This window comes from Ornithorhynchus anatinus, chromosome 1 (genome assembly GCF_004115215.2).
Source record: "Ornithorhynchus anatinus isolate Pmale09 chromosome 1, mOrnAna1.pri.v4, whole genome shotgun sequence".
In the NCBI taxonomy this organism is placed as follows: domain Eukaryota; kingdom Metazoa; phylum Chordata; class Mammalia; order Monotremata; family Ornithorhynchidae; genus Ornithorhynchus; species Ornithorhynchus anatinus.
The window spans coordinates 26,756,004-26,773,576 of record NC_041728.1 but is presented as its reverse complement, the minus strand read 5'-3'; the positions used below and the strand labels follow the sequence as shown (position 1 = coordinate 26,773,576).

Here is a 17,573-nt window from a genome sequence, read left to right as displayed (position 1 = left end):
GTGTCTGTTGTTATATCGCACTCTTCCAAGAGCTTCGTACATTGCGCTGCGCACAGTAGGCGTTCGATAAATACGACTGACCGAGCTGAGAGAGCGGCCTGATGCAGTTTCAACCCCCCGCCCCGGATCATCCTCTAGAGTTTTAATAATGTTGGTATTTGTTAAGCGCTTACTATGTGCCGAGCACTGTTCTAAGCGCTGGGGTAGACACAGGGGAATCAGGTTGTCCCACGTGGGGCTCACAGTCTTAATCCCCATCTTACAGATGAGGGAACTGAGGCACAGAGAAGTTAAGTGACTTGCCCACAGTCACACAGCTGACAAGTGGCAGAGCTGGAATTCGAACTCATGAGCCCTGACTCCAAAGCCCGTGCTCTTTCCACTGAGTGGATTGGGTTGTGGCCAGGATGGGCGTCAGCAGGAAGGTACAATCTCTCTTGGCTTAAGCTTCCCTGAGCCAAGGGAATCTCTGACTTGGGAACTTGATGCTCCCAGCGATGCGTCAGACCCGCCGACAATTCCCAGCAGTCCCCATATTCCAGAAGGGCTCCTGGGCGGGTGCGAAGTCACCGTCGTGCATCCTTAAGCATTGCCTCCCAGGAGCCTTCCTCTTCCTCCCTCCCTCTGGAACCAAGCGAAGGCAAAGGAAGCGCCGGGACCGTTCTGTTTTACACATTCTTGGATCGGGTAGGCTGGGATTCGGAGCTTCTCCCGCTGCTGCCAAGTGCGGCTGAAATGTCAGGAGGGCAGGTGGTGCAAGATGCATCCCTAGGCCTCCAAATGGCTGGAACTTAAGGGCACAAACACACACCCCCCCCCTCCCTTCTTAACCTTCTCCCCGCTTCCAGTGGGCCTCGGTGAAGCGCAGAGGTTACTGCTCACACGGTTAATCGTTCTGGTAGCGGTGGAGAGAAGTGGTGCCTCAAGTGGGATCCTGTGCCTCGGGGGAAGTCTTCCACTAGTAATGGAGAGGTTCCTGTTTGTGTACCCTGGATCTGTAAACAATCTCTCAGCTGTGTTTTTCTCAGTTGATGAATCCCTCTGCAGGGATTAAAATCAAATGAGGAAGACAGGTCCAAATAAAGCAACAAATGGTAGGTGTTAAGAACAGATGAGCACGGATTCAACATAACCAGCGGAAATGGGTGCATGAATTACAAATGACGTAGGGTGTTTCATGAGTGCTGGGAGCGATGGGATGAGGTGAAGGAGGCCCAGCATGGCCTACGGGAGAGTGTGTGGGCCTGGGAGTCAGAAGGATCTGGGTTCTAATCCCGGCTCTGCCAGTTGTCTGCTGCGTGATCCCGGGCAAGTTCCTTCACTCCTCTGGGCCTCAGCTTCCTCAACTGTAAAATGGAGAACATTCCTTGTTCTCCCTCCTCCTTGGACTGAGTCCCCTGTGAAACAGGGACTGTGTCCAGCTAATGAACTTTTACTTTCCCCTGTGGTGAGAACAGCGTTTGACACATAGTAAGCGCTTAGGGGAAAAAAAGGTGGAGGAGGGATCAGTCGGGGAATGCTTTATGGAGCAGGAGACTAGGATTTTGAGGGAGGGAAGGGATGCAGCTTGGCAAAGCCGACTAGGGAGCGGGAGCAGTGGATTGGTAGGAGAAAGTCAAATATGAGGGACTGTGAGGAGAGCAGCTTAATAATAATGTTGGTATTTGTGAAGCGCTTATTATGTGCGGAGCACTGTTCTAAGCGCTGGGGTAGATACAGGGTAATCAGGTTGTTCCATGTGAAGCTCACAGTCTTAATCCCCATTTTACAGATGAGGTAACTGAGGTCCAGAGAAGTGAAGTGACTGGCCCACAGTCACACAGCTGACAGGTGGCGTAATAGAAATGGTTGTGCCGTGGGACAAGAGGGCAGTTAGGTATGAAAAAGCCAACTGATCCAGAGCCCCCAGATGGTAAATTACAAGACTCTGTTTAATGAACGAGTCACTGGGAGCCATTGGAGGCAGTAGAGGAGAGGAGTGATGGGCTCAGATAAGTAGTTGAGAGATGTTTTCACAGCAGGGTGTAAAACTGTGAAGAGGAGAGTTATTGGAATCAGAGAGGCCAGTCAGGAGACTAATACAGAGTCCAGCCCGGATGGGATTAGGTCTTGAACCAAGGTGCTGGTTGTCTGAGTGCGGCAACATACGTTGACTATGGGAAGTGGATGAAAGAAGTCAAAGACGACAGGAGGTTGTGAGCGTGAAGGCTATAGATAGCATCTCCAGGCTAAAACGGTGGCTGATGGGCCCATCAGCCACGTATATGAAAGAATTAATTGTGTTTGCGTTCTTTGTGATGCCACTTGCAGTCCATCATTCCTGCCAATCACGTTCCCGCTGGAGCAGGGAATTCAACAACAGAAGCAGTGTGGCCTATTCATTCATTGGATCGGATTTATTGAGCGCATACTGTGTGCAGAGCACTGTACTAAGCGCTTGGGAGTACAGTTCGGCAACAGAGACAACCCCACCCAACAACGGGCTCACAGTCTAGAAGGGGGGAGACGGACAACAAAACCAAACAAGTAGACAGGCCTAGTGGGTAGAGCCTGGGCTTGGGAGTCAGAAGGACTTGGATTCTAATCCTTGCTCCGCCACTTGGCTCCTTTGGGCAAGTCACTTCACTTTTCTGGGCTACAGTTCCCTCATCTGTAAAATGGGGATGAAGACTGTGAACCCCACATGGGGCAGCGACTGTGTCCAACCTGATTAGCTCGTATCTAGACTGTAAGTTCGCTCTAGGCTACAAACTTGTTGTGGTCGGGGAACGTGTCTGTCACATTGTTACTCTCCCAAGCGGTTAGTACAGTGCTCTGCACACAATAAGCTCTCAATAAATATGTTTTGAGTTTTCTTCCCCAGTGCTTAGCACAGTGCCTTGCACGTAGTAAGCACTCAACAATCACTATCTTTTTTTTTTTAAAAAAAAGAGGTAAATAAGCAGGCAGAGTTGGTCTTGTTTGGTCTTTGCCCGTGTTTGCCTGCCACCGGAAAAACTGGGATTAGAACCCAGGTGGGATTTCCAGAGCAATGTTCGTTCCAGTGGATGAATTGCAGGACTGAAAGATATAGAGGAGAGTAGTAGTTTTGGTCATAGTGGGTGTGACCAGACTGGGAAGGTTGGGGAGAAGAGAGGGCTTAGCAGGAAATTGAGTTGTTTTGGATGAAATAAATTGGAGGATCAGGCAGGCCATCCAGCTAGAGATATCCTGGAGGCAGGAGGAAATATAAGATTGGGGAGCAGTTGAAAGGGTAGGGCTGGAAATGTTGGTTTGTTGTGGGAGTTGAAACCCACGAGAGCTGATGAGCCCTGGGGAGAGTGAGTATAAAGTCAGAAGAGTAGGGGCCTTCAATTGGGCTTTGTGGGACCCTCACAGTTAAAGGAAAGCAGAATAAGCCAGCGAAGGAGCAGTCGGAGAAGTAAAATGTGTCAGAGTACAGTCAGTGCTGATAGTCAGAGGAGCAGCGCGTCCTAATGGAAAGAGCACAGTCCTGGGATTCGGAGGACCTGGGTACTAATCCCGGCTGCACCACGTGCCTGCTGTGTGACTTTGGTAAGTCACTTCACTTCTCTGTGCCTCAGTTCCCTCACCTGCAGAATGGGGATTCAATCCCTGCTCTCCACCCTCCTTAGACTGTGTGAGTCCCATGTGGGACAGGGACTGGATCCAACCTGATTATCTTATATTTTTCACAGCACTTACAACAGTGCTCACTGCATAGTGTTTAACAGTCATCATTATTATTATTATTATTAGTGTTACCCATGACCAGGGGAAATCTCCAGAATGGCAAGGGTGGGTCAGAACTGTTGAAAGTACCAGAGAGGTGGAGGAAGATTAGATTTGGCTTACAGGAGTTCTTTAGGAACCCAAGTGAGAGCAGTCTGATTAGAGTGAGAAATCCAGACTGAAGAATGTTCTGCCTGTTCTCTGGCTCTCCAAATTTGAGCATTGCCATTTTGCTGCACAAAATAATTCTGTCCTTTTCTGAGGGATTAGTCTATCTTAAATTATTGTTCACGTACTGCATACAAATATTCATCTAACCGTGAACATGGATAAATTTTGCTCCTGCTTCCCTCTGGAATGAATTAAGTATAGATGGAGTTTCCTGGCTGTGGTGGATATTTTATGTTTCAGTGGTAAGGAGTCTGAAGATCGATAGGCATATTTGCACGTGGTTGTTTTACACTGACAATTCGGAAAGGCAGAGAGCTTCTTGGAATTAGATAGAAATGACCCTGTGAAGGAAAAAGGCAGAGCCCAATATTTTCATTCGTTCAAAAAAGTGCATATCAATAGGATAGGGAGCATGAATTACCCGTACCTAGTATCGAGGGTATTAAACATTTGAGTCCTTCAGATTTAGAGGTTGAAGAGAAATGGATTTTCCTCTCAGTACTTCTCTCTCCAGTCTTTGCTTCGGCGACAGATAGGCTATGTAGGTGGTTTTGTTCTTCCCTCCTCTAATAAGGAAGCACGAGCAGTATTAAATGTATTGAAATATTTCTATTCAAGCACCAATCTGGACATGCTTCTTTCTGTGTTATAAACCGGCACACTTTTTTTACCCTTTCAATTGATTGAGAGAGCTCTCAGTTCATAAGATAGGTGGACAGCGTGGAGCAATAGCTGTTCCTCCTTCCCTTGAGCTATGGAAAGAAATAAGTTCATCTTGGTTTCTTCTGCAAATGTAGTCTGCATTCATTTCTTAAACCTTTGTATGGATTTGTGACTGCCCTATTGAAATCAGGTTGGTTCCCTGGCCGATAGAATTTTTTTTAAAAGCCCTAAGGTTTAGAGAGTGTGACGTTCTAAGTCCATACAACACTTGACGAGCGTTAAATCGATCAATAGTATTGAGTACTTACTTTGCGGAAGACTCTAAAGCATTTGGGATAGTGTAAAAGAGTTAGTAGACATGATTTTGACCTCAAGGAGTTTAAAATTCAGACTGGCCCTCAAATTACAGGATGAGGAAACAACTTCTACACAGATCTTTATTCTCTGGGATATGTGAGTATTCGAGTGTTGGGGCGACACAGAAGGGCTGAAATGGCAGCGGGAGCCGGGATTAGGTTGGAGAGATGAGAGATTAATCGGGGAGAGCTTCCTGGAGATGTGATTTTAGAAGGGCTTTGGACATGCGGAGAGCAGTGGTCTGCCAGATGTGGGGAATAAATAATTAATAAGATTAATAGATGTGGAGTGGGAGGGAGTGCAGGTGTTAGCAAGTGGCCGGTGGCAAGAGTCAAGTGGGAGACAGTGAGTAAATTGGCTTGAGAGGAGTGAACCGGAGGGCTGGGATGTAGTGGAAGAGGAGTAAGTAATGTAATTGAGTTTGTCTTCCATTACTTTCATTATCTTTTTAAGGCACCTGCTTTGTCTAGAATGCTTTTCTCCAGATTTTGATAGTTTTTAGAATCCCATTTTTCCCCCTCTTTTTTAAATGGCAAGAGAAATGGTGCAGAGTAGGTACCCCAGTAACCAAAAGCAGGGCAGTCTGCTTTCTTCACCCACCACTCCCCAACCTGACCCCTTGGTGCTCCCAAACTAACATAGCTATAGTCCGCTCTCCAGTCTCCCGCCACTGTCCTCCGACACACGCTGTTTCGCGTGGCTCGGTATTCCTTCCCCTGATAAGTGTAGATCAAAGCCCACCTCCTCATTCGGGCCAACCTCAATTAATGTTCAGCACCACGAATCACGTAAATCCTAAAGACACCTTTACCACTTAAATATTTAGACCAATCCTCAACGCAAATATTTCTGTTTCTTTGCTTTACATTGAATTATTTATAGTGATTACTCAATTTGTAAATACTTTAATGCCTGGCTTCCCCTGTTAGTGTGGATGGTCCACGGGGGCAAGGAAATGTGTTTCTTGCTTGGTTTTTTTCCTGCCCAAGTGTTTGGTATTATTTATTGCACCTTAATCCTCTCAGGAGTTTCCAGTACTCTACCAGTCTCGACTATGGGAGGAAGAGTCAAGTGGAGGCCTGTCCATTCCATTCCTAGCTTGGGCAGTGGCTAACGAGAGGAAGGCCATCTGCTACAAGTCAAAACTCACCCGTGCCGGGCAGCAGCGGCACGGGAGAAAGTCGAGGGCGGGGACTTAGGTTTACCGTGCAGAAGGAGGCAGTGGTAAACCGCTTCCGTATTTTTTACCAAGAAAACTCTCCGGATCCGCTACCAGAACGATTGCAGATGGAGGTGGGGCGCTCTGGGAGAAATGCGTCCTTGGCGTCGCTAAGGGTCGGACACGACTCGACGGCATAAGACGACAACAACCTTGCACCTTAATGGGCTCTCAAGTGCTGCTACTTCTATCAGTAAACGTTAAATAGACGGAAAACTATGTTGGTATTTGTTAAGCGCTTACTATGTGCCGAGCACTGTTCTAAGCGCTGGGGTAGATACAGGGTAATCAGGTTGTCCCACGTGAGGCTCACAGTTAATCCCCATTTTACAGATGAGGTAACTGAGGCACAGAGAACTTAAGTGACTTGCCCACAGTCACACAGCTGACAAGTGGCAGAGCTGGGATTCGAACTCTTGACCTCTGACTCCCAAGCCCGTGCTCTTTCCACTGAACCACGCTGCTTCTCTAACTAGTGAACTTGAGTCCGGGGTCAATGCCCTGTCCTGTTTCCTTTCTCTTCCCCCTTCTCCTACTCCTTCACCATCGAGTGGGGACAGACAGGAGTGGACAGAGAATGTCATCAACTACTTAATGGCTTGTCAAGCTGAGTAATACTTGTTGAAGAGACGAATCCATGGAATCCCTTGTTCTGGTTTAGGTTCCTGTGCACCAATCTATAATTCTTCCTGGTGATGATGAAAATTAATTTATTTGTCATCATCGTCTGAATGGACTTTACAGACTATTGCAAAGGAATTTAGTTTTGACTAGTAGCTGCGGTAGCCTATATTCATTACTAGAAATTACCCTAAAGCCTACTCCAGACATATCTTAATGTTTGCCTTCTGATTTCTCAGAATTGTCATTTCATGTAGTGGTGTGCAGGAGGACAGGGAGAAGAAGAATTTGTTTTCAGTGTATCTTGTAAGTAAAAGAGTGTTAGGCTTAACTACTCAGTTTTCAGGTTAATAAATTATCACCCTCAACTACAAATACCCAAAGCTGGTGAAGCTACACAAATGAGCTAAGAATATTGAAATGCAAATTGAAAAGATCCTTTGACTCTCTTCAAGAATCTTGGCACCTGTTTTGTTGATTTCCCTAATGAGCAAAAACTATTAGAACAGTGACAACACAATATCTGAAAATCATCACTGAGCCATGACACGCAGTCTAATAAAATGAAAGTCCGTATAAAGACCAATTCATTATAATAGCTGTTCTGCTCTTAGATCATTCTTAAATTGAATCGACTCTTTAGTTCTAAATCATTTGAGGTCTTTTATTGGCGTATATGAAGTTCAGCTAACTTTCATAATTGAAAAGTTTCTCAGAGTTCATATACAATGTGTACCTGAAAGCTTTCAGTACTGATGTTCTGGCTTCCATTGTGGTCGCAATGGTTCAGAAAGGGTTTAGCCTAAATGAAAATAAGACGCAGCGTTGCCTAGTGGACAGAGCAGGGGCCTGGGAGTCTGAAGGACCTGGGTTTTAATCCCGGTTCCGCCACCTGTCTGCTGCTTGATGTTGGGTAGGTCCTTTCACTTCTTCGTGCCTCAGTTCCCCCATCTCTAAAATGGGGACTAAGACTGTGAGCCCCGTGTGGGAGGTGGACTGTGTCCAGCCTGATTACCTTGTCAGCCCCAGCACTTAGAACAGGGCCTGGCACCTAGTAAGCACTTAACAAATACCCTAAAAGGTGGGGACTGGCAGAGCGGGTTGGTTGCGTGGGGTTGCCCCGCGAACAGGTTGCCGGGTACGAAGCTGAGCCATCAAGGTGTGAAGCCACTCCGCCAGCAAGTAGCCAGCTTTGTCACCTTCTGGTCCTCCAAGTTAGAAGGGACCCCTCTAAACCCGTTGTGGGCAGGGAACATGGCTGTTATACCGTACTGTTGGACTCTCCCAAGCACTTAAGACAGTGCTCTGCACACAGTAAGCACTCAATAAATAAACTGACTATTCTAGCGGAGAAGCCCGGCAGATATGAGATCTGCCTGGGGGCCGTCTACTGAGTCGTGCCGTCCCTGTACAGAAGACAGACAGTCCAGCCCAGCTTGGAGTTTGCTTACGCTCCAGGAACATGCTCCACTTGAACAACTAAAAGCTTTCAACCATCCCATTATCCTCTGGGCAGTCATTCAATTGTATTTACTGAGCACTTACTGGGTGCAGAGCCCTGTACTAAGCGCTTGGGAGGGTACAACAATAAACAGACACAGTCCCTGCCCACAATGAGCTTGCAGTCTAGAGGGGGAGTCAGGCAATAACATAAATAATATAGATAGGTACATAAGTGACATAGGGCTAGGAGATGATAATCCACCAATCACGGTGTTACCAGTGACTACGTAGGCTCATATTAGTTTAAGCTTTTAAGTAGGATAGCAACTTGTAAATATTTTTGTCTGTCTCCCCTTGTTAATATAAGTTCCCTGTGGGCAGGCAATATATGTCCTGTTCCTGCTGTGCTTTTCTAAGTGCTTTGTTCAGGACGTGGCACCCAATAAATACCTTAACTACTCCTCTGCTAGCATGGCTCAGTGGAAAGAGCCTGGGCTTCGGAGTCAGAGGTCATGGGTTCGACTCCTGGCTCTGCCACTTGTCAGCAGTGTGACTGTGGGCAAGTCACTTAACTTCTCTGTACATCAGTTACCTCATCTGTAAAATGGGGATTAACTGTGAGCCTCACGTGGGACAACCTGATTACCCTGTATCTATCCCAGCGCTTAGAACAATGCTCTGCACATAGTAAGCACTTAACAGATACCAACATTATTATTACCTGTTGACTGTAGGAGTGTCATAATCGGTTGAGAAACTTTTCAGATTTTTGTCGATTTGCTGTCGGGTGAAAATGTCCACCTCTTGTATAAACCACTTTCAATCACCATTAATATCAATCCATGACATTGCTTTTTGCGCTTCTAGTGCGTGACGTGCTGTATTGAGAATATGTGATTCTTGATTAAGATGACGATGAGGGTATTTGTTAAACGGGGGTGTACTAAGCGCTAGGGTGGACGCAAGCAAATGGAGTTGGACACAGTCTCTGTCCCATGTGGGGCTCACAGTCTCAATCCCCATTTTACAGCTGCAGGGCTGAGGCCCAGAGATTTGAAGTGACTTGCCTAAAGTCACACAGCAGGCAGGTGGCGGAGCCGGGTCTATCCCATGCCCGTGTTCTAACCACTAGGCCATGCTGCCTCAGGTCCTTGACTCGCACAAGGCGGTCATAATTTAAAGTAAGGATGGGCAGGCTCATAGAGGAAAAAGTCAACAAGAACAATAAGGTTCAAGTTAAATTGAACCCAAGTCCGTGGAAAGTGTAACTTTTCATAACTGATCCCCAGGCGCTCAGTGTGGTCCATCCAAGTTTTAGCTCCAGCAGGAGCCGGCTTCTTGGGCCGTTTCAGATGGGGGACAGGGAGTCTCCCCAATAATCAGAGCCCCTTCTGGATGTCAGAGCCTCCGTGGCTTTGATACATCAGGATGGAGCTCAATTCCGCTACGTAACTAAACCTGGAAAAGGAAACTCTCACTACACGCCAAGACCCAAGCATAGCGTTCAATGCGGTGTGGCGTTTTTCCGGTCAACATTTTGGTGGGGGGGGGGTGTTAACTTCTACATAAAGAGGAGCGAGACAGATTTTGACATCTAAAATGTAACAGCATTCCATCTGAAATGTAGCACAGTATGAGTACTTTGTCGGCGGAAACCTGTAAAAACTGGCAGGGCGTGTAAGATTTGGGTTTCATCTTTCTTTCTAACCAGCCATCTGCACCTCTCTCTACCTTCTGTCCGTGTTCATCTCTTTTCCTGCTAATGGAGAGGTATTTACTCTCAATTACTCTATTTTTTTTGGCATAATTTTTGTAACATTAAAACGGGTGGGGTTATTGAGTGGAAGGTAGAAGAATTATATGATGGGGGAGGAAGAAAAGCGGAAGGGGAGAGGGGACTTGCAACTACTTTTCATCTATCACACTGGCAAATGCAGAATATAATTGACTCTCAATAAATTAACTCTTACGCTACCACCTCACCTCCCCCAACTTGCTCTCACCCTTCTGCTTCTCCCCCGCCTCTGGTGGGTGGCTTTCACAGTTTACAATCAAGTGATTCAGAAACTAGTCTTTAGTTTCCTCCTTAAATACGAATAGGGCATTTATGCCGTTGAGGCAGTTTTGCAAGTAAATGTGGTAAATTCCATTCTAAAACTTTTTTTGGTCTTGTAATTTTTTTAATAGTATTTAAGTGCTTACTCTGTGCCAAGAACCATACTGATCACCGGGGTAGGTACAAGATAACCAGGTTGGAAACAGTCCATGTCCCACATGGGGCTCCCAGTCCTAATCCATATTTTACAGATAAGGGCACTGAGGCCCAGAGAAGTGGAGTGAATTGCCTAAGGTCACCCAGCAGATAAGTGGCAGAGCCGGGATTAGATCCCAGGTCCTTCTGACTCCCAGACCTCAGCTCTATCCACCAGGCCATGCCACTTTTAATTTCATATCTAAGTAGCATAGTCTTTACACACCAAAATTTAACTGAGTGGACTTGCAGTCGCTTCCCCCTTTGGGATTAGCATTGAATCCTGGATTGGAGCCACTTGGACATCGCAGGAGCTGCCAAATGTCCCTGCTTGCCTCTTTAGCTGAGACACCATTTGCGGGACTCTCAGTTTAATCCATCAACAGTATTTGAGTGCCTTCTCTAGGCAGAGCAGCGTACTCTGCGCTTTAAGACTACAAGCCGTCAAGGAGCCTACAAGCCAGCAGGGAAAACCCTAAGAATAGTTACAGGTAAGAGGAAAGGGAGAATGGAAAGGTCTATTGATGAGTATTTGCTTGAATAGACTATGTGATTCGATAGGTGTAGAGGGGAAATGGCTAGTTGTGAGAACTTTAGAGCAGAGGCGGTGCAGAAATGCCGAGTTGGTAGTTGAGCGGATTATGTCTTGGGGAGAAGCAGGATCGATTGGGGAAGGCTTCCTGGAGGAGGTAGCGTTTCAGAAGGGCTTTGAAGGTAGGAAGACCTATAGCCTGATGGACTCGAATGAGGGAAGGAGTTCAACTTAAGATAGTACATACCCGTATAGGTGAAATCGCGTAGCTGGCTGCACCATCTTTTAATAAAAAGACCTGCTCTTGCCATTTACTACTCTGCTCCCCATCAGTCAGTCAATGGTATTTATCAAGTATTTAATGTATGTAAAGGACACAGGTTGTCCAGTTTGTATTCCGTTTTTGATTGATTCCTGGTAAGCTGCCGTTGAGCTATCCTGAAAATAAATCTATTCACTGCGTGTCTTTATTAAGAAACAAGAAACGTATTCATGTGGTTTTAACTGCATACCAATGAGTATCTTGGGCTCTAATCCCTTGCTGCTCTCTGCTAGCTCTTCCAGATTTCGGTATCTCTCTGGATCTTCCTTTCTTTTCAAAATATATTACCCTAATGGTCTCGAAATCCTCTATTGCCACTTAGGCATCCTGTTATTCTTCCTCCTTGCATTTTTCACGCACGCTCCGTTTCCCGAGATTGAAATTAAAGATGCATTAAAAGTGCCCGAGCAATCAGTGTCCCAATGTGTTATCCTAGCAGTTGAGGAGCTCTGTACGGAGGAGTGCGGGGAACTGGTTCTTTTGGGGATTTCCATTCTTCCGCTCAGAGCTGTGACAGTTGGAAGGCAGAAGTAATAGGGTTCATTTCAGAGTAGTCCTCTAATCTTTCTATAAGCCACTTATGATATCTACTTCTTTGTTGGATGTATTTAGGGCCAAACCCCAAATCTATCAGAGAAAGGTGTAGTTTTCCAGACGCTGTCACCATAAGATGCAGTCCTGTTCGTTTCGCAGAAGAGACGACACTGCATAGTTTAATGTTGTTGACGAGGATTTAGTTGCATCTTCTTAAGGCTCTGACAGCTGATAACAGGAATAGTGGGATTTGTTAAGTGCTTGTTATGTGCCAGGAGCTGTATTAAGAGCTGGGGTAGATAAAAGGTGATTGGGGTGGACACAGCCCCTGTCCTACATGGAGCTCACAGCCTTAGTCAACCTGATAGAGCAGGGCTGGAGGAGGATGATTTAAGGTATAGGACCGTCTCCTGGTTCAGTATTTCCGTTCCTGTCCCTGCACCCCCACCCACCCTCTCCAGTGGCCTGAGACTGTGACATGTTGGTCTTGAGAGGAGTCAGATTTATCCCAGTTTGGCCCTCTTTCTCATCCCCATCAAAAAAGGTTCAATAAAGAGACTTAGATCACTGGAGTATTTTTTTAAATCTAAGTCAGAGTTGTTTGGTACTTATGACTTTATAACTCTCCATCCTTCAGGGAGCAACCGATCTTCAGCACCCGAGCTCATGTCTTCCAGATTGACCCCAACACGAAGAAGAACTGGGTTCCCACCAGCAAGCATGCGGTTACCGTGTCCTACTTCTATGACAGCACAAGAAATGTCTACAGGATAATCAGTTTGGATGGCGCAAAGGTAAGTTGGGTTTACTGCCGACACTCTAAACCAGCTGCTGTGCTCCCATTCAGTAGAGAGAAGTTCCAAACTTTAAAAGTTCTGGCTGTCGTTCAAGCGATAGTAGTGCGCATCTACTGTGTACAGCGCACTTGAGAGGGTAAAGTAGAGCTAGTTGACATGATCCATGCCCTCGAGGAGCCAGCGTTCCATTGACTCCCAAGTTTGAGAATGGAAATCAAGTTTTTTTTTCCCTCCACTTTCAAGTTTCCGTTGCCACTTAGGTCCCTGACACTTTTCACAGCTGGCCGGACTAAAGGATGATGGAAGAAAGGGGGTGAGTGCCCAGATGTTATTTGGCCAACCGAAATTCAAGAATGTTTGCAACATTGTGCAAAGCGCGTGGGAGAGTCCAGCACAACAAAATTGGTAGACACGTCCTGCCCACCAGGAGCTTTCAGTCTAGAGGGGGAGAATCAACCAAAGTATTCTAGGCTGGTTTCAAGGCAGCCCCCTGACATCACTGTTGTCCTTCCCCATCCCTCAGTCAGTAGTTTATCATTTGCCAAGGTAATTGGTCGTAACAGTTTGTCAGTCTTATTTATTGAACGCTTACGGTGTGCAGATCACTGTACTAAGCGCTTGGGAGAGTACACGCTAACAAAATAGACATTCCATACCTACAGTGAGCTTACAGTTTAAAGTTCCAAGAACCGTGACCTATAAGTTGATGAGCTCAGTAAATTTTAAGGAGCTACAATTGAATCCCCTGAAAATGCTGATGGACTACTGATATAAGGCCATACACAACCACCTTGAAGAGACAGGTAATGTTGTCTGAGGTCAAAACTGATGGATGTTTAATATGAAGGCAGTACGTAATTCAGATGTAAAATTAATCCTCCTATCCCAGTTGTGTACTTATTGGATATTGAAGAGACGAAGTGGTGCTCTTTTTCCAGGGAAAGTGAGGGGTTATAATAATAATAATTATGATATTTAAGCGCTTACTATGTGCCAGGCACCATACTAAGTGCTGAGGTGGATACAAGCAAATTGGGTTGGACACAGTCCCTGTTCCCTGTGGGGCTCACAGTGTCAATCCCTATTTTACAGATGAGGCAACTGAGGCACAGAGAAGTGAAGTGACCTGCCCAGGGTCACAGAGCAGACACGTGGCAGATCCCGGATTAGAATCCAGGTCCTTCTGACACCAAGCCCCGTGCTCTGTCCGCTATGTCATGCTTCTGCTCCTCAGCTCCAATTAGCTCTGAGATTTCTTGAAGGGCAGAAATCTGGGATCCCTGAATTTCTATTTCCACAGTCATAATGCTGGAAAAGCCTTCGGGGGGGCCACTGAGTCCTGTTCCTTCTCTTTAGGCAGGATCCTGTTTAAAACCATCCAAGACGGGGTGGGGGGCGAGGGGGGGGGGGAGACAAAACAAAAACCAAACTGCTCTACTTTTAAAGGCCGCCAAGGAAGGAAAATCCACACTGTCTCTCAGTAACCCAACAGGGTGTTAAAGAATCCTTACTCTCAGGAAATTCTTTCGTATCTAACCTAAATCTGTCACTGAGCAGTTTAAACCTGTTTCCTTTTGTTCTTTCCTCAATGGAGAGGGAAACCAGCGGTCCACTGCCCTCTGTGTGAGATCCATCCATTCATGTATCTGAAGCGGGTGACTCTCACTCTACTAATTCTCGCCTTCAGTGCCTTCACTTTTATCCTTCCTTTAGTACATTCTTCCTCATCTAATTGAATGAGGCGAGCACATTCCTCCACGTGGATTTTCGAGTCACATTTGCCTTTGGTCAGGCCCCGGGAAGCCCAGAGATGTGTTCCTTACAAAGAATTCTGGTGGCACATTTCCCTTCCTCATGGTGAAATGCTAAAAAAAAAAAAAAAAAAATGCTGCCAGGATGGGGGTAGGCAAGGAAAATGGGGGGCTTGAATGAGGGGGACGTTATTCCTGGGCTTCGGAAGGGAACTGTGATGCTGCCATGATGACCCTGGGCATGTTGTTTAACTTATCTGTGCCTCAGTTACCTCATCTGTAAAATGGGGATTAAGACCGTGAACCCATGTGGGACAGGGACTCTGTCTAATCCAATTTTCTAGTATCTATTCCAGCGCTCAGTACATTACCTGGCACCTAGTAAGCACTTGAATACCACAGTTATTATTATCGTGTCAGAGTACCTGGGAATGTAAACTCATTGTGGGCAGGGTATGTGTCTGTTTATTGTTGTATCGAAGTCTCCAGAGTCCTTAGTACAGTGCTCTGCACCCAGGAAGTGCTCAATAAATATGATTGAATTGAATTTCCCTTAAAACGGGCCATTCTGTGAAATTGGGGCATCTTGGGTTTTCCCTCAATTAAGTACTTCAAATTCCCTGTCTGGAGAATATAACCAAATGGAGCTTCTGAGGGGTGTCCCTCTAGACTATAAACTCGTGGGCAGGGAATGTCTGTTTATCATATCGTACTCTCCCAAGTGCTTAGTACAGCACTCAAATACCACTGGATGAATGAACTAAAAATATACCCAGTTCTGGCAGACCATGGGTTTCTACTGCGTCTCTTTGGTAGAAAATAGAGAATTATGGAACATCCCTTCTTCTGACCGGCTGAACCTGTCTGGATACAGGACATCATGGTGTCAGAGGATGGCTAATGTGCAGAATATACTGTTGGGCACTGAGTACTACTACTAATAATGATGTTTTTTGTTAAGCGCTTACTATGTACCAAACACTGTTCTAAGCCCTGGGGTTGATAAAAGGTTGTCCCACGTGGGGCTCACAGTCTTAACCCCCTTTTTACAGGTGAGGTAACTGAGGCCCAGAGAAGTGAAGTGACTTCCCCAAAGTCACACAGCTAAGTGGCAGAGCCGGGATTACAACCCACACCCTCTGACTCCCAAGCCCGGGCTCTTTCCCCTGAGCCACGCTGCTTCTCTGCTGCTACTACGAGAGCGTGAGCCTCCTCGACTGTGGGGTTTTGTGCGATCACTCCCCCCGTGTTTTAGAAGAATGGAATCTACCTGCCTCCTGGGCAAGTCTGAAAAGTGCCGGTCTTTGGGATTTGGTTTTTGACCTTGCAGGGTAGTTCAGTGTAATCGCTCCATCTCCACTCACCTCTCTGAGGTAGAAAAGCCCTTTAACAGATCAATAGCAGTCGAATGGTGCTTTTACCACAATTTACAATTCATAATTGATTGACTTCTGTAAGAGTTATGTAACTCTTTATTCCTGGACAGTTGAATGGGGCCTGTCAGCAAGGCCTTAAGTCCTTGAATTGAAAATTTGAACACCGCCAGTCCCAGCCACCCACTGGACTGGGACTTGTTCTTTTTTGGTCATTTTTTCCTTGTAAGCAAATACCCAGAAGCTGGGGATGTTTGTGTTTTGTAGCCTCTTGTGTGGGGAGGGGAAGTCCTGAAGCAATTTCTCTAACCTTCGTGGTTTCTCGACTCCCTCAGAAAATAGTAGGCAGATGCACCTAATGATATTACAACCCATGTTTTCTGTGTTTTTTGCTTACACTCTCACCTTGAAGAGACCTTGGGTTCTTTCCAAGTTTACCAAGGCTGCAGTGGGGTGTATGTACAAGGTTCTGGGCCAGTGTGAAAGCCTGCCTGTCAGCTGTCCATCTTCCTCATCAACTGTCCATTTACTGAGGGTTTACCGTACGCAAATCCTTGTGAACACACAAAAGAAATGAAAGGTGTGGTTCCTGCCTCAAGTTCACTATCCAATGAGCCTCTAACTGGGGAACTATACTAATTCATTCATTCAGTCGTATTTATTGAGCGCTTACTATGTGCAGAGCACTGTACTAAGCACTTGGAATGGGCAATTTGGCAGCAGATAGAGACAATCCCTGCCCAGTGACGGGCTTACTAATGCAGGGAGGCCCTGGCTTGGACTTTGAGTTTTGGGGGTTTCGTCTGCATTGGGATATTATCCTTGAGATTTGCCTGGCCCTGGAGGCTTTTTTGACCCTATACAGATTCAGGACAAAACCAAACTTTAGCCAGGAAAATCCTCTCAAAATACACCTTTGCCCACACCTAGTTGGGAAGTAATTGGGTCTCCCAATAATCTCCAGCCCATATGGTTTTAATAATAATAATAATTATGGTACGTAAGCAATTACTATGTGCCAAGCACTGTTCTAAGCCCTAGGGTAGATACAAGGTAATCAAGTTGTCCCACGTGGGGCTCGCAGTCTTACTCCCCATTTTACAGATGAGGTAACTGAGGCACAGGAGTTAAGTAGCTTGCCCAAGGTTACACAGCAGACAAGCGGTGGAGCTGGGATTAGAACTCATGACCTCTGACTTCCAAGCCCATGCTCTTTCCACTAAGCCACGCTGCTCCTCCTCTCTGAGGTTTTCCCTCAGATGGAACACTGATTCTATGCTCTGTGATGGAAGTAGCTTGTTTTGATACCTTCTAACGTATTAAAAGTCTTGGGCCACTTTTTCAAAAGAGTAGGGGTTCCATTTCCTTTCATCTGGTATAAATTTCATCTCTGAGAGTAAATCTGGGTTGCATGCAGTGTCCCCCAGTGTCCTTCCCAAACAGATGCTCTTCATGACTGCAGGGCTCTTTCCATTTCTGTAATTGGGGTAGTAATTTTTATGGCACAAGTTTCAGTTCATCCTAAAACTTTCTTCCTTCGGAGCAGGGCAAAGGTCACTCCAGCTGGTCATGGAAAAACTGAAGACATTCCAGTGATTTAAGCATGAAATCATTCAGTTGTTACTTCAATGTCCTTTTGTGAAATAATCTTTGCTTCAAGGCTTTCTAGTAATCCTGCAGAAATATCCATTTTGGTCAAGTGCCCAAATCCATGTGCTGTCCACCTATAGGTAATGATAAAGTACTTGGCAATCTTTAACTTAAGAGAAGAGAAGCTGGACTAAGTAATGGGGAAGAGGTTGGGATT

At 46.0% G+C, this 17,573-nt stretch overlaps 1 protein-coding gene across 2 annotated transcripts in view; it reads left to right on the top strand.

Annotated features, from left to right (window-relative positions):
* Positions 1 to 17,573, top strand: part of HOMER1 (homer scaffold protein 1) — an 89,508-nt gene that overhangs the window by 22,542 nt on the left and 49,393 nt on the right. For both annotated transcript variants that reach the window (XM_029061866.1, XM_029061865.1), the window contains exon 2: positions 12,483 to 12,639. In XM_029061866.1, coding sequence (XP_028917699.1) covers positions 12,483 to 12,639 — 157 coding nt within the window. The remainder of the gene's footprint in view (positions 1 to 12,482; positions 12,640 to 17,573) is intronic.